This window comes from Hyposmocoma kahamanoa, unplaced genomic scaffold, assembly GCF_003589595.1.
Source record: "Hyposmocoma kahamanoa isolate Upper Pololo Valley unplaced genomic scaffold, ASM358959v1 80, whole genome shotgun sequence".
In the NCBI taxonomy this organism is placed as follows: domain Eukaryota; kingdom Metazoa; phylum Arthropoda; class Insecta; order Lepidoptera; family Cosmopterigidae; genus Hyposmocoma; species Hyposmocoma kahamanoa.
The window spans coordinates 4,198,552-4,223,836 of record NW_020654051.1 but is presented as its reverse complement, the minus strand read 5'-3'; the positions used below and the strand labels follow the sequence as shown (position 1 = coordinate 4,223,836).

Below are 25,285 nucleotides of genomic sequence, written 5' to 3'. Positions count from 1 at the left end.
AAACTAGATTGGATCTGTAATATGGGTCACAAAGATTTATTTATCTATTTATTTAATAAGGCTTACCAACTAAATGCATACGTTAAATATAAAAACAAACCATTTAAAACAAGTACTATGCATGCATTTCAATTAAAAGTATGCACCGCATTATATAAAGGTATTATTTTGGAGGTACGAGAGTATGACCAGTTTATCTAAACATATGTAACTAAAATATAACTAGGTCAAATCAAGTTTATATTTGAGGTCAGTTTTTTTTCACAGCTTTTAAGTACAAAATCGAAATTACAGAAAACGTGACAATGGCTGTTAATTTAAAATATGGATTTCCGATTTATCCGCTCACGCGATACATGCAGCCGTAGACGCATACCATACCTAGAGGTGCCGGTGATAACTTTACACCGATTTATCGGATATCGAAGTTATAACAGGTAAAAAAACTAATATTAATTGCTATTTCGGTAACTACTCTAGCAAACCATAAAGATTTTAATGCCTGGGTCTGTCATTTAAAAAAAAATAAACAACTTCAAAAATACGTCACGACAATCGTGTGTGTTATTGTTTGGGCTGGTGATTAGGGTGTTTATTTATTGAAAACATACCGTAAGTAGCGTTTTTCAAGTTTACCCTGAATATAAATGTTTATATACTATACTTTAAGGAGTAATTTCATGGTAAACGTTAGAACCACTCAAACGGAATATTATCATATTTATCCAAGTACACCAAAAATTTCATTAGTGCTTTATAAGTGCAGGATTTGCGGTGTATTACTGCATTTTATTTGAGATGTTTTTGTTGGTAGTACGGAGGGTATTTATTTAGCAATGCAGAATAATAGGCAAAACGCAATCACACTTTCCGAACTTTAAGACGATTCCAGTGACCTCCCTTCATGCGAACATTGAACGTAGACGGATCCAACTTGGGAGGTATAGTCGTTCTTTCCGATGGCGACACTTCGAAGGAATTTAGGAGCTGATATACCATTACTTTCACTTCGCTAAGGGCGAATCTTGAACCTGTAAAATAAGGAAAGTTATTTTGTACCTGAAGATGTACCGTAGAACACCGTACCCAATCTCATACAAAGAAATGTCGCACTTGCAACTTTGCTTATTCAGACGTTTATTTTGATTCTTAACGCTGATAACGTGGCATTACTTATCACGTAACATAAATCGGTTCTCACTACTCAAAAAATATTGCGAGAAAAACGCCTTGAATTGGAGAAATAGCAAAATCAACCATTAAAATAATTACTCCTTAAGAAAATTTAGGCGCTATTTATAAAAATTTATTTATTTTTTATTTATTTAATTATTATCACACATGATACAAGTATGACAACCCTGTAAGGGCATGACAATAGTTGAGAAGGTCTCACGCTTTTACAATATTTCTAATTAATTATAATTCTTGATTATATGTATGTATATGTCTAATTACTATTTAGTTTCTATTTAAGTCACACAACAACAAATATTTAAATATTTACTACTCTACACTAATCTAAACCAATTATTACTATATTCATATACCATGTACAATTCAAAACCTACCAACATACACATCATATTTCAAAATTCATGCCTGAACAGCCACCCTTAGAGATAGATGATTTCCTTCTAAATGAAATGGGACCATTATGGAAGTACCCCCTTTCCAACAAAAAAAGAATCATGAAAATCGGTTCACAAATACCGGAGTTATCGCGTAACATACATAAAAAAAACATACAGTCGAATTGAGAACCTCCTCCTTTTTTGAAGTCGGTTAAAAAGATCAACAGACGGCAGCTACTACATTTTTGTCAAGGTTATTCGTCTTGTTCAGGCGTTGATTATATATACAATAACATATAATAAAATCGGGAAGAAACTGAGTCACTTCTTTTAAAGTAAAAATCAGTCCTAAAACCTTACTTAGTTCCTAGAATAAATTCAAAGAAATGCCATCTATGCAATTTATTGGAAACTAACAAATAAAAAAGTATACCATTGAGTAACTTTTCATTTGATATATTTTCAATGACAGTTTACAGTTTTCACCCATTATCATAATGCTTTTGGCTTGCCCGCGCGTAATCCTGTGTGTTCCTGACACGCGCGATAGAGTGACTGTGGGGGCTATTCGCATAATAATTAAAGGTGGGCGTTTATAATTTAAAGTTGTAAGTTATTTAATTAAGCTCAACAATTTAATTTTTTGCTACGTGCGGTGCTATTATTGTATGGAGTTACCATACTTGTCTTTTTCGAAACCTGCATGTCGGAGAAAGTTTATAAAAACATTAGATCAGCTCGGTACATTGGAAAAGAAGGAAACTTGTATGAAGTAGTTAGAAATCTTTGCAAACAATGGAAAAATCCGTGCACAGGTTCTACAGGTGTAACAAAACGGTGCACATTTTTGCGCAGAACATCACGGTATTGGTTTTTTCAAACGAACAATAATTTTGCAAATTAAAATTTATTTCTCACCTCACTAGCTCGGAAAGTCTTTCTTTATCATTAGAAATCTGCGCTCAAAAGCGTTTTTGCCAACCTAGCGTGGAAAAGGTTTTTGAAATTCGAACTTGACGAAAGACTGTGGTGCACCTCATCGAAAGAAAAAGTTAGATTCTTCTTTAGATGAAGAAAAAACATTTTGACACGTTCAACGACGCCTTTTGTAGTACTCATGCCAGCATATCAAGCTACACATTGACGTATCTTGTTCCGTTGCACTGGAGGCGATTTTCGAACAAAAATGTGTAGTCTGATGTGCCGTTGTCCGTACATTACTTATGGAATATAAATCCGTTGGTATATTTTATTCTCATTATTGTTGACCATCGAGTATATAACCAGAAATACAGACGAAATAAGGGCCATATATTCCTGGTAACATATTAGCGATACAGCTCTTATAAATATAAACTGTCGTTTGTACTGAAATATAGACAGGCCAACTACTGACCTGTGTGTACGTCTCCGCATATTCCAAAAAATATTCTGTATTTATTGTAATAAAGATAATATCTCTAACAATGCCGTGCTGTTCTATTCGGTGGTGTGGGAAAAACAGCAAAACATGTAATTACAAAACAAACGGAAACATTTCATCGGTAATTAAATATATAATTTTGCAATTTTCGTCCATTATAGTAAAGCTCAAGTTAACTGGTCGAATTGAAGTGAAACAGTTGACGACACCCATTGACCACACCCGTCAATTGTTTCGAATTCGGGCTGGCCAATCGGAGCGCAGTTGTCACAGTAATGATATGGCAGAATAGTTTTCAAACAAAATAAATCACATTTCGTCTCTATTTCTGGTTATATACTCGTTGTTGTTGACATTAAATTGACAACAATGACTAATTTTGTTTATTTGTTATAGTTCAAATGTTTTCCTTTCATCTACAATTTTCCTCACTATAATGAGTTGATAAGTTGTGTATTTTGCTCGGCAGCAAAGTTGTTTTGCGTCTCGTGCCATGAAACCCTCGCTACGCTCTGGATTCTATTTTTGAATCAATCTTAGAATCCTTCGCTTGCTCAGTTTGAAATTGAAAGCACTCGTATTAAACAGGAAATTTGCATCCTTGCATAACGAATAACGATTTCAGCTTCAATTGATAGCAATTGAAGCTGAAATCGTATTAAGCGAACGATCACCGATGATCATACTTTTTACATTATGTATAACCTAATCGCACTCTTAGCAAGGTTGGTCGCACTCTCCAAGGAATCGATAGAGGCTACTCGAGCTATGTAGCAGTGCGTAACTGTACTCGGATATTGCATGTGGATGGCCTAATTATACACCGGAGCGAGGTGACAAAATTACACAACTACGAGTCTAAATGAAACTGGAAGCCTGAAGTCCTGAGAGAAATAATCGTACCGTACATCTACATACGAAAGATAAGAAAGAATTCTCACCAATACAATTCCTGGGTCCAATTCCAAACGGTAAGTAGGTGAAGGGTTGGATCTTGTGTTTGTTCTCTTCAGAGAACCTCTCAGGGTCAAAATTATGTGGGTTTGGGTAGTACTCAGGGTCACGATGGATTGCGCACACGGGGATCTGGATACCATCGCCTTTTCGCATCTATATGGATAAAATCATGATGGAAAATTAGATTTCAAAAAAATTTACACCTCGATAAAACGGGGGAACGTTCAAAAGTAAATAAAAGTAAGCAGCGCGGTGACTGCCCGCACTAATTTACTTCCCTTGTAATTTCTGACTTCGAAACTGTACATTGTCATACTTAAATCCTATTTTTGCATTTGTTTTGTTTTGCGCTACGGAATAAGGGACAGTTTGATTTCAGAGATACATTTATAATAACACCAGCATAACAGCTACACAAGCGTGAATTAGGGTGAGATCAGACGAGCGTAATTTTGTGAGTTGTGAGGCAAGTTTTCTGAGTCTCATAGTTTACGTTCGACAGAAATTTGTTTAAGTAGCCAGGCAAATATATTTTCTTCACTTCTTTTTAAGCGTTTGTAAGTGGTGTTTATATCATATAGTGTAATGGATCCAATAAAAATGGCATGTATTTATGATGCGTTAAATGATGTTCGAAAGAGAAAATGAACATGGGTACATCCAGTCAATATTTTTTTTTTTTTTTTGATAACGCACACACTCAACATAGCCCCGCACTAGGAAACCCTGTGTCGCGAGTGCCATGGACACACACATAGACAACCACAAATTACACCCAAACTCACGAGAGAAATAATTGTAGGCCATACAAATATTTCTCCCGACCCGGGAATCGAACCTGGGACCTCTGCGTGGCAGTACGGTATGGTAACCGTTCGGCCACGGAGGCAGTTATTAATATGGAATGATTAAAATGCGCTTAGTTTCATATACCATATGAAAGTTTATGTTCACATCTAAATCAATTTGTCTCTCAAAACTCTCTCCACCCGCGCAAGCACGTCACACCACGGACTTGTATCTTAAACTGGACCGCGCAATAAGTTATTAAAACGAGCCGAATGAGAGGCTTCAAAGTAGTAATTCATCTCTTTCTAATAGGGTGTTCATTTATCTTTCAGCCAGCCATATTGTTGTTAACTTTTTAGTTTTTACCGAAAATGTGGCCGCTTAGGGAAGATCAAAACTAATAATATTATTTCATATTAGAGGTTAGTATACTTATTTTATATGCTACTTCATAGTAGAAGGTTTCATTGTTGATGTAATTTTTTTTTGTATTATTGCAGTACAAGCATATTACCTTTACGCAAATATATCAAAAATTTAAAAATGTTAATAGACTAGACACTACCTAAGAATATTTTATTTAGCGTTGGCAACTTATTACATAAGGACAGACCACTACTTCGAGCTATCTCACGTGACTCGGTTTTTTTAATTTTACTTAAAACAAACTTTAACATAACCCCATACAAGATGTAAATTTGTAATATTGGTATATCGAAGTGAGCGATCCAGTTTATGAAGTATATAAATCAGTGCTTCACACAGTGCGTCCGAAGTTCGTTCGTAATTACGCGCGTGAGTCGGCAGTCAAATCGTTTTGCGTCGTCGCGTGACACAATCTGGTCTTTTATATGAAACTGAACTCAACGTAAATTAAGCGACTCAAAAAACTCAACTCACAAAATTATCACTCACACGTTGTCCAATCTTACGACTTCAAAAAAAGGAGAAGGCTCTCCGGCATTCGGGAACCGATTTTAATGATTCTTTTTTTGTTGGAAAGAATACCTCAGCAATGGTTCCATTTTCAATGTTTCATTAAAAAAACACAGTCGCAATTATTTCCAGAAACATTTCTATCAAAAACTCAAAGCGATTTGTTATATCGAGTACACGCTGGAATTTGGCTATGGACAACCTTCAATTAAAGACGACCAGAAATAGTAGTTTATGTTACATAATGAAAGCCATTAAAAAACATCACACGAGTGTTTTAATGCCTAATTAATTACGTACAGTGACATACACTGCTTTATCTATACACATATTATAAGCTCTCTGTGATGTGTTCAGGAACCGCATATTACGACCGGCATTGGGGCATTGATCAAAGCTATTAGCAGTAATTATTAGTAAAATAATACAAAAACTAATTTCTCACGCATGTCACGCAACCTTGTTTTTTTTTTTAATTCATAGATAAACTAGAATCGACCCCAACTGTCATATCGTACGATACCAAGTAACGTGTGAGATTTGTCAAAATTATTTACTTATTGACATTTCATTTGGAATAAAACTTCATCTCGACTGATATTAGAATTGAGGTCGGATCAAATTGTTTTGTTTTTCAGAGATGTTCTAAATTTGAATGTATTAATAAAATCGAATTTGATGTTATTAAGAAGCATTAATAACATTTTCACAGATAAGAAATTTGTTCTAAGAAAACAGTTTATCTTTATGCTGGTCGTAATTTGCGGTTTTTGAACACATCATAGAGGGTTTATGATATGTGTGTAGACAAAATAGTATTACTTTAAGAACCACAAATTATTTTATGGTAGCAAATGTGTAGGCACTGTAATTTCTTGCTTGTTATTTTCAGGGGCATCTACCTTTGTAAGCAGAGCAGAGCATAACATGCTAACGATTTCAGTTAATATATATATAGGGATAGTTTGCATTTGATCACTTACAATATAGTCCTCAGTAGCTTTGTCATTATGTTTGCCCAAATTGTAGTCTTTGGTACAGTATCGGTCAGTAGCAATGGCGGGCGGCCATAACCTCAACGATTCTGAAATACGAAAAGTTCTGTTTAATGTTTACACATTGTTATTTCTAATTAGGCTGAAACTTCACAACATCCTGTTTCAAACAATAACATTTTATCTATATCTCTTAGAAATTTACACTCTTTCTAACTACTATTTCTAATTAGTCCTTTGTCGATCCGGCTGGATTGAAACCAACGTCTTCCAGCAAAAGTTCGTTAAAAACCAAAAACAAAGATCGAAGAAGATTGTTGCACAAACAGTTGTTAGCTATTTCGTTCTGTAGCTTAGTTGGCATAGCGTCTGACACGGTTTGCTGGAAGAAGATTTGTACGAATCCAGCCATATCGAAGGACTTTTTTTCTAAGCGTTCGATCTTCGTATTAATAAATATAACAAACTATTATAGTGGAGTAATTTCGCAAAAGAATTGAATACCATGGTCGTCAAACATTGCATGGCATTCAATAAAAACTTAAAAATTGCTGACTATGTTGGAAGACTGCCTGATCGTAATGTTTTTGCAACGAGTATGAAAGAAAGTTTTTTTATCACGCCCTTACCTGACACCACCATGTCCATATATACCATATTCTGTATAGAATTATAGTCAAATTTCCCGTTGTTCTTGGCCTCATTCTCTCTGATTTCCTGGTACAGTTTCTCTTGGATTTCAGGGTTGACAGAAAGCTCATATAGCAGGAACGTCATAGCAGAGGATACGGTCTCGAAGCCAGCTATGAAGAACAGGATGGCTTGGGCGGTGAGATCATCGTCGGTCCATACTGTAGAGAACATTCTAGTGTTAATAAAAGTTTTGAATCAAATCAAATTCATATTAAATATTTGATAGATAAATTGCACTTGAAATCGTCATATTTATATCACAACTCATAAGCAAAGCTGATTCGTGAGAAGAATGACAAACACCGAAAACATCTCTTTAAATTACCTAATTTTCGTCATACATCTGAACTTCTGAACTATGGCTAGTGGTATTTTCCTTCGCCGTAGTTTCCTTGAGTTTAATAGCACTTACACACGGCGACATTTAGCAGCGCGTCTGCAGCGATTTGGTCGCAATGTAGTAGCTAATCGTCTGCCTTTACTCACACGTGCGACCATCGAGTGTGTAACCAGAAATAGAGACGAAATAAGGGCCATCCATCCCTGGCAACTTATCAGGCAAATGGGCCATATATCACTTTTAAATATCAACTCTCGTTTGGGCTGAAATTACGAATTAGAAAACTGAAGTAGTACAGCGCCAATAACTGACCTGTATAAAAAATATTCTGCATTTATTGTAATAAAGATTAATAATCTCTAACAATGGGGGCTGTTACATTGGGTGGTGTGAGAAAAACAGCAAAACATCTAATTACAAAACAAACGGTACAAAATCATATTTCATCAGTAATTAAATATTAAATATGTAATTTTGCAATTTTCGTCCGTTATAGCAAAGATCAAGTGAAACTGATCGTTTTGAATTGAAACAATTGACGACACCCGTCAATTGTTTCGAATATGGGCTGGCCAGTCGGAGCGTAGTTGTCACCATAATGATATGGCAGAATAGTTTTCAAACAACAGTTGTCACCGTAGTGAATGATATGGCAGAATAGTTTTCAAACAAATTAAATGACATTTCGTCTCTATTTCTGGTTATATTCTCGATGCGCGCGACTTAAGGCGAGGCATTTCAAAGTTAGCCTAAATTTTAAGAGGTGAGGTGTGACAGGCCGCCTCTCGCATCCCGCTATCTGCACGCTTAAAATTAATATGAATAAAATAGGAACATGAGGAGAAAATTTGACACAGATACGACGTTGACAAGTGCGCGAAGGTGGGTAGGTGAAGGTAAACTGCACGTCGAAGAAGGTTCACAAATCTCGGAAAACGTGAGAAGTCTCCAACCTGCATAGAACCAGCGTGGCAGACTATGGTCTAAATCCTCGCCTGAGAAGAAACCTGTGCCCTGCAGTGGGACTTATAAATTGATTGATGATAATGAAATAATGAAACCACCCTATCATAAAACTATGTATTTGCAGGCTTCCGTGATTAGGAGAAAGATAATTTTACAAATAATTGTTCTGACGATCTCTTCTTTTACTGCTGTCTAAATTAGCCTTGCCTTGACATACCCCTGTTAATTTGCTTCTGGCCAACGGACGATTCTTCGACGGTGGCGAAGCCGGTGTCCTTGTCGTGGCTTGATTTCTCGTCGTAGGTCAGTTTACCTGTAAATTTTAGAGAAAAAAAAATGTACAAATAGAACTTACATATGGACGCGTATATATAGACAATATACCTTCAAGATGTCTTTTTTAAGACCAGGGGCCTTACCATGAACTCTTATTACGATTCAATTTAGGACTTAAAATAAATCTTTGTGAGACAGCGAAGTGTATATCACCATCCCGCTTTTTTGTCGTTACGAACCTATACTGCACTGTAATAAGAGTTCATGGTATGGCCCCAGGTAGAGAAACTGTACTTTGTTACTTCCAACTTCTATACAGCCACAACTAAATTAATTACAAAGTTATTGTTTCTAACTTCCCATAGCGAATGACAAATAAAATCAACTGAACTTGCACTAGCCAGCTGTCACTAGACAGCTGTTTATTAACAACTTAGAATTGACTTAGGTATTTATGTCGCAGCACAGATTACTTAATAGGTATTACTTAACAGATACATCGCTCTCATACAACGGTTACTAAGACTGCCATGCATAGATCCCAGGTTCGATTCCCGGGCCGGGAGAAATATTTGTATGGCTTACATTTATTTCTCTCGTAAGTTTGGGTGTAATTTGTGGTTGTCTATGTGAGTGTTCATGGCACCCGACTCAGGGTCTCCCTAGTGCGGGGCTATGTTGAGTGTGTGCGTTATTATTATAATTTCATTATTATTATTATTATTTAGAATCGAAAATGGATACGCTATAATAGCCTACTAAATCTGACTAATGAAACCAGGCGCTCACTACGAGGCAAAAGGAACCTAAGCACGCGATCAGAGAGGTGAAAATAACGTTGCCCGCTGTGTTGTTGTTGTTGAATGCTGGAGTTGTATAAGGATTGTAGTGTAAATCAAAGACTTGTCCGAGCGCTTGCACTTTCGGCGATAAACTTAGCGGCAGACATTTATCGCGTAACCTCGAGCAAGTGACGAAGCCCTAGTCGCAGCTTGAAGCGTACCACTTACAATGCTACGATAAATAAGTAATCATTTAGTAATCTTGCTATGTTGTAGACCCTGTGCACCTACACCTGACCTGCCCAGGTTCCATTTCCTTTTCTATTATTGCATACAAGACGAATGACATTCATTCATGGTGGTAATACTTAACTGCATATTTATTCTATTATAAAAATCTATATAATTACATAAAAATCATTTTTGTAAATTAACAAGCCTAGTAAAAACAAAATAATCAAGTGGGAAAAATATGTGTCGGTTTTGTGGTGTTTCTCGCATATGGCACTACGGCAAAGGGAAAGACAGTTTAAATAAAAATCGTGAGGTCTTCTGATTCGTTTCGTAGCTTAGTTGCAAACAGCCGCTGGTTCGAATCCAGCCGGATCGATAGAATTTTTCTTTGTGTTTGTTCAATCTTTGTATTAATAATTTTACATCCTCCGTGGTCGAGCGGCTTGCACACCGATTTTCATAGTGTCGCCATCTCTGAGATCCCTAGTTAGATTCCTGGCCGGTTCAATATAGAAAACTAATTTATAAAAACGTTACTTTGTGATCAGAGCCAGCGTACGTCATATTGTCTATTGATTTATTTTACAAAATAATAACACCAAACTAGTGGAGTACTTTCACAAGAAATATGAACATCATGGTAATAAAAACATTATTACAATTACAATTAACCTGATGTATCCTACTGCTGGACAAAGGCCTCCCCCTGATCCCTCCAAGCATCCCGATCCTTTTTTTTCTAGGGGAAATCCTCGTAAAGGCATCTACGCCACGGGGGTACCGGTGAGGTTATGGTACTTCTACCAGCTATAACACCACTGTGGCCTTCTCTGGTGCTCTAATGGGAGGGATCTGGGAACGACTTTACGGACCGGAATCCCCCAGCACCTGGGAAGAGCTGCGTCCTTCCCCTCCGCCTCCTCACAACTGGATCCAAGCTTTGCCGTAAGCGTGCAGTTTGTTGCGCCAACGCTTCCTCGGTCTGCCGCGGCTCCTCTAGATGGTAACCTAGCCTAACAGGTCTTCAGGCATACGGCAGACATGGCCAGCCCAACTCCATTTCAGCTTCGCAGCTTTTTGGGCTACATCAGCAATTTGAGTTTGGGATCGTAGTGTCGTGCTCGGAATTCGGTCGGTCCGTTTCACTTAGTGTGAAAAACATGACCGCGGGACTATTAAGCTGAACCACTTGAAACAGCTAAGGAAATAATTACCTTTCTTAGCTTCCATGAGAAGATGTATCATGTCAGGACGAACGATCTGGTGTAGCTCCCTGTTCTGCATCGTATCCATCACCAGCGTCCTGAAGAAGTCCTGCACCGACTCAGAGAACAGAGTCCATTTGAATATCTAAAAATATAATTAAATGTTTTAATAAGCAGGCAATTGAAAAAAAAAATGTTTAATTATTTCGAGACAATTTTTTTTATGTTAAAGTTTTTATGTCAGACTGATCAGTTCATCTGACCGAAAATAAAACAATTTAGTGACTCGCTAGCTACTTTTAAAACTAAAATTAATAAATATATATTTTATCCAAAATTCATACTGATCTGGTTTGTACCATTTTATATTTTATTTTTACTTGTTATTTTTTATTGTAAGGTAAAATTGTAATCATAATTGTAAGGCTCATACATTCTTGAATCTGAATAGCTTATCGAGTTCTTAGATTTTCGCGCTTATAACACATAGGAAATGAAATAAGTGTATATTTGTTTCTTCAAACAAACCAACGTTTCGGGCCCTTTACAGGTCCTATGGTCACGGCTTACTGAGATGGTAAAGTCATCAACTAGATATGTGTAATATTAATATTAGACATAACTGTAAAGGCCACGACACTTTGGTTTGTTTGAGAAAACAAATGAACGCAATTCTGATCCCAAAAAAATTGTTGCATTTCCTATCTGTATAGCTTGCTGTGGTAGCTAATATGTGTATACAGAAACATTGCTGTATATATATGCATCGTGTTGCTTTCCTAAACAATAAATAAAAAAAAAATTGTAGAGTCGTAAAAAAATATATGCAGTTATTTTATACTAAATTTTCTTCACACACCCGCGCCCAAAGTGTAAACATGTACTACCGTAAACCGAGGTTACTTTGATCAATTTTGAAATTTAAACGTCTGTAACTTTTTATCCCGTGATTTTTTTTTTATATAAAAAATGTGGACTTATCGGTTTTAATAGTTCTCTCTAAAAACGTTAAAAGAATAAACAATTATTCAATACTTTTTGAGAAAAAAAATAAAAACAGCGTGATTAAAGTTATAATTGATTTGGGGTTACTTTGAAACCCCCCTTTTTTAGCATGAATATTGGAAGTAACCCCAATTACTATCCTAAAACAAAAAAGAAATTAAAAATCGGTCAACAGGGAAAAAAGTTATTGCTGTTTTTATACCTTGGGGTGACTTTGATCGAATAAAACTACCATATATGACAGAACCTTTGTTTTAATTAAAGATTGTTGACTGTAACAGTCTTCTAATATGTCACTCGATGATAATAAAATCTTCAAAAATCAAATTCAAACAAAATATTCGTAGAAAACTTCTTATAGCTTACAACTAGTACCTATGTCATGTGACAATAAAATTCTTCAAAAAACAAATTCAAACACAATATGCATAGACAATTTCTTTTACCTTATATCTAATTATATTTTTTATAAGTTCACAAAATGAGATCAAAATTTCAATAAAAGAGATCATTCAAAGTAGCCATAGTGAATGTAACAAAATTGTTAATTCAAGGAAGTTCTAAAATATTAACATCAAAGTTAAACTGAACGCATTCAACATTATCTTTACTAGCAAAAGTTCGAGGCCTTGACAGATAGCTTAAAATATCAGTCTCTTCAATTTCTGATATGTCGTCACGTACAAGTCTGAAGTCTTTTTTATTTCCCATCGATTTAAAACCTTCGACTAATAAGGGGTCCATACAGGTAATTCGGCAAACATATTTGTAAGTTTTCTTTCCTCGACGAGAGTAAAATTTTACCAAGACAAATCTCCCTACTTCTAAATCTTCTTGTGTCTCTGAAACTGGATTTTCAGACTCAGTGGCCTCATCTATAGGGACCAGATCACGCGGTACCTCTTCAACATTATTTGAAGGTAAGTTTCCTTGGTCCATATTAGAAGCATTTAAGTCATGGGCATCTCTCTCAGGCGCTTGCGTGTCAACTGCATTAGCAGTAGAGACGCTAGCACCTGGCTCAACATTTAGTCTTGTCCTTCTTCTAGAACCTACTAATTGACCACCGTAACGCTGTTCTCTGAGATAGTCAGTTAAACAACTTTCAACTTCGTTCGTCGGGTCGCTATTTTCTACAATAGGCAGTCGTTTCAACACCTGTTCTCTCGATAGGGGAAATATGCCAGTGGCTTTAAAAGCACTCATTAAATTTCTTTTCACTCCTTCAGTGACATTTGCAAAAGGTGAGTTTGGTTTGGCTTGGACTGAATCTATCTTTTTTAGTGCCTTTTGGAGCAAGCGCGGAAAAGTATCTTTTGGGACAGTTGATAAACGAGGGTTTTGCATTTTCCAGTTAGTCAATACGTTTCTCCAAGCGCTTTTCATTGGCCTGAAGAAGGCCACGTCTAACGGCTGACATAAATGAGTTGAGTATGGAACCAGGCAAACAAAATCAATGTTGTTTTTTTCACATTCATTTAGAACGTCATCATCCATATGTGAGGATAGATTGTCCCCAATCAAAACTTTTCTACCTGGCAATGCTTTGGCGTGCGGCAAAAAAGAAGTCCTAAACCAATCACGGAACGTTATGCTATCTATCCAGCCACTGCTGGTTCTGTTAAATCGAGATCCCTGGGAGCAGCAGGTCTTCCCGCAACATGGTGCACCCCGCGGTCCCTCTTCTTTCCATGTATCGTATAGATGTGCACTTTTGTATATGACATAGGGTGGCAAAATAACACCATCAGCAGACCCGCATACCATCACTGTAGTAGCACTTTTTGAGAAATTAATAATTTTTTCTGGATATTTGACCCCTCGTCTGTAAATGCCTTGTTTTTTTCCAGGGTCATCGCTCATGTTCGTCTCATCATAGTTAAAAATATTAGACGCTGGCAAATCTTTAACAACAGTTGTAAGATTGTTAAAGTAAGCATGTATACTCTCATGAGAAACATTTGCTCTAGCTTTTTTAATATTTGATGAAACCCTTTGAGAGTATTCACCTTTATGGCGTCGTAGAAGAGAATATACCCACTCAACTCCGGGAAGATTGTTAGTAAATTTAGAGACCACTCGCCCTTGTCTGTCCAGAAAAGCTTTTGCGAGGAACCTTAAATCCAGAATAGTCAGAGGATAACCCCAGTCTGCACACTTTGCCGCTGATTTCAGTAAAGCTTCTTCCTCAGATTCCGAGAAAACTGGTTGAGCGCCAGGCTTTTTAACGTGCGTCCCTTTGTATTTATTATACAAAGTTCCATAAGATATATTATAAAGCTGTGATGCCCCTCTGATGGTTAGCTTACCGTCCACGATTTGAGTTAATGCTTCTTCTAACCTGGCTTCTGTGTAATTTCGGTACTCGCGGGAACCTAGTTTTCTTTTATATATTCGTGGCATCGTTCTGAAAAACAAATAATATTAAAAATATTAAAGCAAAGCCACAAAGCAAATTTTCCTGCTAGCAGCTGGGGTAACTTTGATCACATGATCAATCTCACACCATGCACCCTATCAATGACACACCGCATATAATAAACCGACGCCATAACGGAAGCTTTAAGGTTAGAACAACAAAAAATTTTGTAATGAATTCACACATGTACAATACTCTTTGGATTCTACCCAAAAAAATCATGATACTAACACACACTGAGCTGCACATGAAGTTTTGCAACACATTTTTTTAATGAAAAATAGGTTGTAACGAAAAACTTACATTTTTGTACACAAAATACAGAGAAATCTCCAGCGCACCCGCAGAAATGAATTTGACTGTTTATCAGTATTGCCACCCGAAAAAAAAAATCTCCCAAAAGTAGTTGCCTTTTACGCAATTTGCATTTTTATGTGAAAAGGAAGTTTTGATCAAAGTAATCCCGTAGATCAAAGTAACCCCGGTATACGGTACCCGAAAACCAATTGTGATATCTTTTATCCTTCCATGGAAAAAAACATTGGTATAATATTACAACTACAGCAAAAACTAAATAATGGAATGACCGCAAATATGTTTTAATGCCGGTAGAGATTTGTTATGATACAACCGAATGTTATGTTTTTTTTTGTAACTCACAAAAAGTAACTTCAAAAGTTTCGGAATGCTTTTTGTACCTAAAGTATAATTATGGATTTTTTTGCTATCTCTAAAAGATCACACAAGGCACCAAAACCAATATTCAGAGATGAAACAAATCTCAAACAACCAATAAACTTTTTAACAGTATATATTGATCTTTATTTGATATAGATTCATAACGAAAACATTACTAACTTCGTTACACCAACGGGCTCGTTAACGGGGAAGTCTGCTCACTGTGTTTGTATTCATTCCGAATCCGAGACTACAAATGAAGAAAACCCGGACCCACTTTGGATGTAGCTTGTGCACTAAGTCCTATTCGAATCCGAGAAAATTCGAATATCATTTGTACACCTTGAGATGAAATGACACTTCGGACACCTATGACATTTCTGGCCGTCATTTCTCGGGTTTGGAACTGATACGAATTGGACGTAATATGCAAACGCTCTTAAGATACTCACTCCAGCCACTTTCGGAAAAGAACTCAGCAAGAAAAACATGAGTAGCTGACGAAACTTAAAGTTTGAAGCAGTTTTTCCCATTGCGTAAAATTGGTTGTCCTCCTCCGTGTGAGAATCGACCTTCAGGCCAAAGGCACAAGAAGCAATGACGTCATTCGCGTATCTGGTCGTTAGGTCTTTCGCATCAATATCCAAATAACCATCTATAAACAGAAGAATGTATAAAAAAAACTTTGCAAAAGGTTTTAATAATAATTGTAAGTGTCCATAATAGAGTCTGTATTAAATATAAAAAAAAACTTTTGCGATATTGTACATTTTGTACTAAAACGACAATCTCTATTATTATGAAAGCTGAAGTAGACACACCCTTGTAAGTATTATTCATCTGTTGGTCATTGCACATCAACTATAGGTACCTCTCGACATTTGTACTCAATAGTGAAAAAAAGAATCGTCAGCACGTCAAAAAAGATTTTTGGAAAGTAATAATAAATTCCAAAGATGACTTACGTTTGGACTCCTTAATTTTCTTCTTAAGAGAGAGGATCATTTGATCTCCAACTGCCACCATTAATGGTAGCATCATTTTCATTTTGGAGCTGGTGAAAGCAGGACTGAGGGTCGATCGCATGTCCTTCCATTCTTGGCCTGATGATCGAGAGTTTTAAAATTGAAGACAGTTTTTTTGCACTCTTTATTCGACACAAAAAAAGAGCCTACATTATGGTAAAATACGTTTGTTAAATCATCTGCCAAACCAAAATAAACGAGATATTTATGGTAACATGTCAAAAATTGAAGACTAAAGTCCTGTTATTGCACGAGTACATACAAACAGCAATACTAATAGGGAACCACAGGGCATAACTATGTGCTACCTTTTAAAGAGAAGCGGTTTTTTCTGAAAGGTGGTGCTTCACTTTGATGAAAATATTGTGATGGAGGAAGTGGCGTTGTGTTATTTACTATCGCCTTGATCATTATCACCAGCGAGTTTACTGAAATGGCCAACAGACAGAAGAATTTAATAGACTAATGTTAGCAAATTCACTGCCAAAACATAGTACTGACAATCATGTAATTGTTTTGTCTACAGGATAGACAGGGATATCGAGCTGGCCACAAAAACCACCAACAAAAGCCACCGGCACATCCTCAATACCGCAATCAAATGAAAGAGGATGCGCTCTTTGGGACGACTTTCGTATTAATATTATAAGTTTGGCAGCAAAACTTACACCATTGTTATATACGTAAGTGAGTGAGTTCAAAGTTATGGCTACTCCATGTGTTACGTACGTAGGTACTACTACGTACGGCCCTTCCTAAAAGAAGACAGTGAGATTTACATGGGCGACGCATTATTGAAATGGTATTTATACTTTACTGCGATTATCACCTTTCAAAATCTAGCCGAACGAGGTGATTATGTCGGTGTGAGAGAAAATGAAAATTAGGATTTTCCTGTTTTAGGACAAGCCTACATCAGTGAATATATTTAGGAAGATATCCTAATTGCTAAAGGCACGTAATACACTAGCTACCTTTTAAAGAGAATAGGTTTCTCCCAAAAAGTGGGTCGTATTGCTCTTCGATAAAAGTGTTGTGATCCAGGAAGTGCTCGAAGTCTTTTATGCCAATCTTCTTAATCAGCTCGATGTCTCTCACCTGCAGAAGTGGCTTCATCAACTGGAACTCACCGTAGAACCTAACAAAATAATTCAACAAAAGTATCACATTAATTTGCTTATTGCATTACAAATCTCATCATAATGAAAATCTTTGTAAAAAAATGATGATGTATTCTAATGGTACCTTAGTTGGTTTAGTACGGGTTCAGTCAGTGTCAAAATCAACTGAACTATCAAATCAAGCAAAAGTCAAACTTTATTAAATGTTCAGATATTTTTGAGTACTTATGAAATATTGCAGAGAAAATTTCGTATAAATGATATCATAATAAAATTATCATTATCTTGCACCATTAAAAATTATCTAGATTCGTATTGTTTGTAGACTTATGATAATAGAAGTGACAATTTGTGATAATGATAGATTTTCAAGGGCTAATTCAATGCGATTGAACGATAAAAAGTGTGCAGTGACACAATTGTACTTATAGGTAATCAACAACAATAAACTTTTGTTGTTTAATACGCAAAACGATTATCAGTATCATTATAAAACTTGAGGGCATTTTAACACGTCTAGCATTTCTATATTACGTAAACAAACTTAACAGCAAGAAGCTTCTGGTCTACCCATTGCTATTATAGCAAGTCATGTCTACCAAAAACATTGCAAACGCTTTGCCAGCTGAAAGTATCCAATCAGAGATTACTATTTCAATGTTATGGGTGTGGGTGGGCGCTTTACCAAACCGTCTTGTAATGCTTTCGTACAATACCTTCGACGCCATGTTGCGGAATTTTAAACTACATATTTCCAGTACCGGCAATATTGGCCTTATAACCCAGCAAAGCGGAAACATCTTTTCTATTCTGGTGGAGCTCTCAGAGGGTCGCACAAGGGGAGGAAGACAGTTACAAACGCCACGAGGTTGACCTCGAAACAAAAAGTGTGACGATCTTGCACGCGGGAATGGATGTTTTTACGCTAAATATGAAAGTATATGAGGGCATTTTATAATTATATTAAAATTTTCGGCTCTAAATCGGGTATAATTGTCTTTTTTTTCAAACAAAACCAACGTTTCGGGCTTTTTCAATGCCACCGGTAACTTCATGTGCATAGGCACTGTCTACAACAACGACGGTTCCAGCCAGCACAAGCTGAGACACCTCCTTTTGCCCTTTGAATTGTTTGGCATATCGTTCATTGTTTTTAGCAAGCACCAGTAAAGAATTTTTGTGCTCGTTAAATTTTCATAGACCCAATCATTTGCCCAGGAAACTAAAAAGCCCATGTCTCACGGCTGGGAATGTATTTGCAATATTAAAGACACTTCGTCAATATAGAAAGTATCTATAATCCATGGGTACCCACAACCAGGCCCATCTGTATGTTTGTCCGTTTGTATACAATACAAGAGAAACAAAAATCTAGCCCCGAATTACTCAGACTTGAGACAACACAAAATGATAAAAAAAGATAAACACGTCTATGTACAGACGGCAGCACATTATGCTATACATTGGCAGATCTTGTTCCGTTGCACTGGAGGCGATATTCAAAAAAGTATTGTATATCTTGATGTGCTGTTGACTGCACCAACCTTTACCGTTACCTATTCATATATTTCTTTTTATCTTTATTCTTTGTTTTTGTTATGTGGCGTTGAATTACGTTAATTACATTTACGTTTTTATTAAACTGTTTATCTTGACAGATTTGAACGAGTAGACCTCGTGGAATAAAATAAATGAAATCTGCATTATATGTATAATATAAATTGGTCTGTGTATATCGTCGATGTTTTGTTGAAATGGCGTAAGCGACATTTCATAGATTTTACAGACAAGCATGTTTTAGGTATTAACGGCTGTTTTAAAATCTTTACGTCCCATTTTAGAATTCAATTTTAAAACTTGATTAATTATAACCAAAATAGAATATTAAAACAGGATGTAAATATTGTAAAACAATCGTTAAAACCAAAAACATGCAACCTGAATGTCGGCCCTTTCTACAGAACACCGACTATATCGATGTTAGCAAATGGTTAAAAATGTGTAATTTTTAACCATTTTTTTTTAATTTTTAACAGTTACTTTTTTATTTTTTTATTTATTTATTCATTTATTTCAGGCAACTAAGGCCCATATAACAAATACCTTACAGACTAACATACATATTATTATTATTGATAAATACCTTAGAAACTATCATACATATAAAATAATATAAACTTATTAACTATTTACACGAATTACTATTCGGCGACATGCGACGCAAACAAGTGTCATGTATCGTTCCTCTGAACCGCCGGAACATGACACCCTTCGGCCAAAACTCTACCTGCATGAAGGTCGACAGATGGATACGTGATACGGTTGGTGTACAGATGGCAGTGAATCAAATTACACATTGACGGCTCTTGTTCCGTTACACTGGAGGCGATATTCAAACAAAAATGTATACCTTGATGTGACGTTGCCTATATTTCATACAATGGTTGGAGAAGATCGATCGGACTAGTTTACTGAGATTTAAAAACGCACAATGACGATACTGCCGTGCATGGACGAACTGAAATGAATGACGGAGTAAATGATTTATAAAATTCAGAAATTTTAGGTGGGCTAGCAAGTGGAAATCCGTAAACTCTGCTTGCCTTACTGGACACAGGTGAGAGTCTACTTATGTGCATGTATGTATCTAAAAAGTTTATGGATTTATGTAAAGCTTTAGTAGCAGTACAGCTCCTTGTGAAAGAGATCGTCCAGAGAAGTACTGACCATTACTACTGCGTTCCGGTTTAGAAGGGTAAGGGGGGTGGTGAAATTACATGCACATGGGACTTGTCAACTTATGTCTCAGGGTGATAAGCGCAGTGGCAGTGCCCCTCAGATTTTTGCCATTTAAAGCTCTGAGTGGCACTGCAACTATTATGTAGCATACCATCAAGCACACGACTTGTTCGTTCCGTTACTTGGTATTATAAAATAAAAGAGGTTGCAGGACCGTGCCTTGTGGCACTCTATAGGCTCTATATTTGTCAACATCTAACTATTACTGATAAATCATTAACTGGTAGTGACTAAGTAAAGCGTTTAGGCTATAGATCATCACGTTGGCCCTGTGTAATTAGGTACTTCAAGTCTTCAAAATAGTTATTTGTTCTCCGATATGCAGACTATATACTTCGATGTTGTTGTTCGCCCTAAGGAAGTGATAATTAGCTTTCTAAATGAGCTTATTAATCCTATTTCGATACCTCCAATGAACACTACGCCATCTTTATTTTTTGGTCATCTTCTGTTATTTTTGTAAACAGCCATATTTATTTGCCTTAGTAAGTATGGCTGCTTAATATAAATATAATCTTAATTGTGCTCCCCGAATTTTGTGAAAAAAAGAAATAAGAACAAAAAAAACGAGTTTTGTAAAAAAAAAGAAACAAAAACAAAATAAAAACAGAGCAGGTCCAAAAATTAAGTTGGCTTAGTGTTCATTGTAGGTATCGATTTCATACTTTTGACATCTACTCGTCCGTTTATTCCAAACAACTCTACAGCTATTCATTGGTTGGCGCTGTGGATAGTGGCGCTAAAAATATTCTCTAAGATAACCTATCTGGAGTCGGACATCCGAATTACATTTGCCCAATATAACGTTTGCTTGAAATCTCATAAATCCGAAATCCGATCAAAATGAACTCGCTTTTCTTTCAAGATATTTTGTTTGCTTATCGAAAGGAAAAAATTAGTTTATGTTTCACAATATTACTAAAAAAACATAACGTGGAAAGTTACTGCCTAGATTATAAGAATTTGAGCAAACTTCATTTCGGATTTATGGTAGATAACCATTCTTTAACTAAATTATTACTGCTGTATATAATATCGAACTTCCGTATAAATAAGTATCTGTTAAGGTAAATAATAAATAAACTTTGTACTGCGCATTATACGAGTCAATATTTTTATAAAGGTTTGCATCACTAGAAGGTCATCTAGATGTTTTAAAACTTTGAAGTACCGCATTTTGTACCTGTGATCTTATGTTTTACGGGGCTTTAGACGACGTAGGCAGCAGAGTTGTCCAAACATGATGTGATGACAAATTCAAATTTGAATTATTGCTTTGTTAATAGAGTACTAAAGTCGATTTTAAAACTTAGGATCAGCCGTTTAAGCAAACTGTAGGTACACTCAGCTTTATACTTTGGACTGTGCGAAATACTTATGATATATTATGATGTACAACGCAAGGAATGTAAATTACCTGAGGTCCATTAGTAGGATAATAAATAGCTACATTGTACTTCTGCAGCACTACAACCGCAATTATAGTCGTATCTACGAGTACGACGATAACACTATCTAGTTATCTCAATAGATCTCTTGAAGTATTATCAGAAATTAGTCTACATTAATTCTATTCTACACTAGATTAGATCGTAACGAACAGTGTACTAGCATTTGTAGAGTGCACGAAAAGAGGGTGTACTACGCGAGTGTGAATGCCGATTACACGAATGACGATAGTGCGACAGATTTGCGAAAGGGGTGAAGGCAAGTTAATTGAAACGAAAAAAAAGAACCTCCCCTCACGACATACCATTCCTTTCTTGTAAGTCAATAGCATACTAAGCTATACACTTTTGTTCGTATGGTAAGACGGTCCTCCTGTGCAACGGAACAAGATCCGTCAAAGCTTCTGAACAAAATCCAAAAGACATTTCTGAGATTCTTGTATAAGAAAATGTAAGGGTACTATCCATTTTTATACCCTACAAAATTCCTCCTTGGCGTCTTGGGGCTTAATTCTTTAGAAGTAAGACGCAATTATGGTCTACTGAATTGTGCTGGTGGCATCTTGCGAGGAGATTCCGATTGTCCAGATTTGGTGGCGCAAGTGGTGCGCCTGTTCATCCCCCCGCTAAATAATATTAATTTACAGCCACGCGTTTACAGTACCGCACCACATGTACAGTCGGCGTCTGTACGTATGGTGCATCCTGGGAATAATCGGCAAGTACCTTACGTCGATCGACAAATTCCTTCACCACGATTTAAACATTATAGTGTATGCCATCGATACGACAAGAAGAAGAGGAAAACATTTGTAATATTAGTCAGTTCTTATGCATTATCAACTTATATTAAGAAATACGGAAAATGAACTAACTAATAATGACAGTAAAATTACTGAAAACACACTCAACATACACATACTCAACATAGCCCCGCACTAGGGAAACCCTGTGTCGCGGGTGCCATGGACACACACATAGACAAACACTCATCATACAAATAATTTTCCCGGCCCGGGAATCGAACCTGACACCTCTGCGCGGCAGTCCGATGGTAACCGTTCGGCCACGAAGGTAAACAAAAGCATCATGGCTTCTAGCGCCGTAAAGAATTAACAACTTTTGACACAACAGCTGCTATCAAATAAAGTGAAGAAATAAATTCTCAATTTAAAAAAGAAATCACTTACCTCTGATCAGAAAATTTCTTATAAAATCTGGAGATATGATCAGCGAAATGCTCTTGCTGCAACAATACGCCCACCATAGTGCCGAAAGGCGGTATAATCGGGGGTGTTTTCACACCCCGCTTTTTAAAGAAGCTGTACACTTGTCGAAAGTACAAAACTACAGCGGCCACGAGGCAACCCAGCCATATCCACACCAGCATCTACAAAAATTTTCAAGATTACTTTTAAATTACTATAAAACGTACAAAACAATGACAGCGAGCGCGGGTCGGGCGCATGTCGGGTCGGGTATAATTCCGTGTATTTATATGCACAACACACCAGAAGCGGACGCGGGTCCTGACCTGCGACATTGTTGTCCATATAAATACACGGATATACACCCGCCGTGCTCCCGACCCGACTCGCGCCCGACCCGCACCCGTTGTTAGTGTGTTTCACGCTTAAAATAAGTTACAAGTTATACAAACACAGAAAAACAGTTAAACAAATGAATAATTACTTCAATCGTAATTTAATTTAAACTCTAAATTATAAATCAGTTTTTTAATATAAACATATATTTAGTTATATACACTTATGTAAACTTGTGTAACTAAACATAAAAAAATATGTAGTTACATATTTAGTTACACTAGTTTAGGTTAGGTTATTATGATGGTATCTCCAATAAATTGTTGGTTATTAGAGTTATCTATTAAAAATCTATATAATATTTAATGTTATGACATGCATGAAGGATTACCAAAAGCCTATCTAAATACAATATACTTTGAAATATAAAAAAAACCCAAAAGTATTTACCTTGCTAGTTCCAATCCAAAATTATATTAAATATTTAATACTGTTATAAAACAAACTTATTTGGTTACACAATTATAAACAGTCACGGCGACGTCCCGGAAGGCGGGCTGTCGGTGCAGGTGCTGGGCGATTACTAATTTTGCTACAGCCGCGAAAACCGTATAACAATGAATAAACGAAGCTCAGCCAGGCGTATTTATTTGCAAGAGATAAAATTATAAACATTTTAAACTGATATTATCAACGTTAACAAACTATGTAAGCATTCGAATTATCTATGCACGAACACATGTATTAATAATAAATAAATATTAGACAACGTCACATATGTTGATTTGATCCCTTACTAAAGCACTTGTGTCATGGAAATCTGAAACAGTACCACCCAAACCCGAGACAATATAGAAAAGTGTCTCTACATTGAACCGGCCAGGGATCGAACCCGGGACTTCAGAGATGGCAACGCCGGTGTGGAAGCCACTCGACCATGGAGTTTGTCGTATATTAAAGACTCAAAAAGACAAAAGGTAGAAAGTACAGTCGACTAAAACAGTCGCTAATCATCTAAAGTTGTTCGTTATTTTTAATGGACTTCAATAAAGGAGGAAGTTCTCACCTAAACTATATTTTTTTAAGTATGTTACACGATAACTCGTTTGTGAACCGATTTTGATAATTATTTTTTATTGGAAAGCGTGTACCTCAGTAGTTATTCACTAACAAGAGAATTTGGATCTAAAAGGTACTCAGTTCCATTACCATAAAGTTCATTATTTTCTGCGCACTAGTACATCTTTATCTTTGCTAATTGACGTTTATGTTCATATAAAAACTTAGCAACAATATTTCAAGTGCATGAGAAATATTGCGAAATCATTGCACCATGATAAATAAAATTTTCAGGAAACTAAACAATGGAGTTACGTTGTACAATACAAAACAAGCACTTATTAGAGATAATAAAAGGAAGAGTGCAAAATCCATGATAATAAATCGTTTATTGTCCTTGATCGTGATAAATGTATACATAAACAAAAAGTAATATAGTATAGTAATATTACCTCATACTTAAGGGTATCGAAATAACAGCCGTTCGTGCTATTGTGGTGCTGTATACGTGTAAAATTCTAAAATGTATATTTGGCTTAAGATAACGCGGTCGTGCTGCCAAATTGATGTGTCGTGGGCTTGCAACGTTATCAACCAACTTGTGGGCACTTTTAACCACTTATACGTCCCACTGGTGGGCACGGGTCTCGCATCAGACGAGGGTTTGAGCCATAAACCGCCACGCTCGCGCTGTCCCAATGCGGGTTGGAGTCTTCACACGTTTACCGAGGTTGGTCATTTTGTGAACCTTCTTCGACGTGCAGGCTTCATCACGATGTTTTCCTTCACCGAAAAGCTCATGGTAATTTTCAAATTGAACTTCACACATAGATTCGAACCCACGGCCCTCTGCTTGAGAAGCGGTAGGTCAAACTATTAAGTTATCTCAGCACTTTCGACGTGAAGCGCCCTATATCTTCATCATTTCAGCCGAAATGTGTTCACTTCTGGACATAGGTCTTTCCCAAAAACCCCAAACGATGAATGAGTCTACATGCTTTATAAACTAATAACAGC

At 36.4% G+C, this 25,285-nt stretch overlaps 1 protein-coding gene across 1 annotated transcript; it reads right to left on the bottom strand.

Annotated features, from left to right (window-relative positions):
• Positions 1–728: 728 nt before the first annotated feature.
• LOC113233876 (cytochrome P450 9e2-like) lies at positions 729–23,790 on the bottom strand. The gene is made up of 11 exons (XM_026469101.1): positions 23,660–23,790; positions 22,856–23,055; positions 17,272–17,435; positions 16,238–16,375; positions 15,725–15,927; positions 11,180–11,315; positions 8,891–8,986; positions 7,304–7,525; positions 6,663–6,763; positions 3,939–4,107; positions 729–1,031 (listed from the first exon to the last, which is right to left on the bottom strand). The coding sequence occupies exons 2-11, from the start codon at positions 23,053–23,055 to the stop codon at positions 862–864; spliced, it is 1,599 nt and encodes a 532-aa protein (XP_026324886.1). The 5' UTR covers positions 23,660–23,790; the 3' UTR covers positions 729–861.
• Between the last annotated feature and the right edge of the window lie 1,495 nt (positions 23,791–25,285).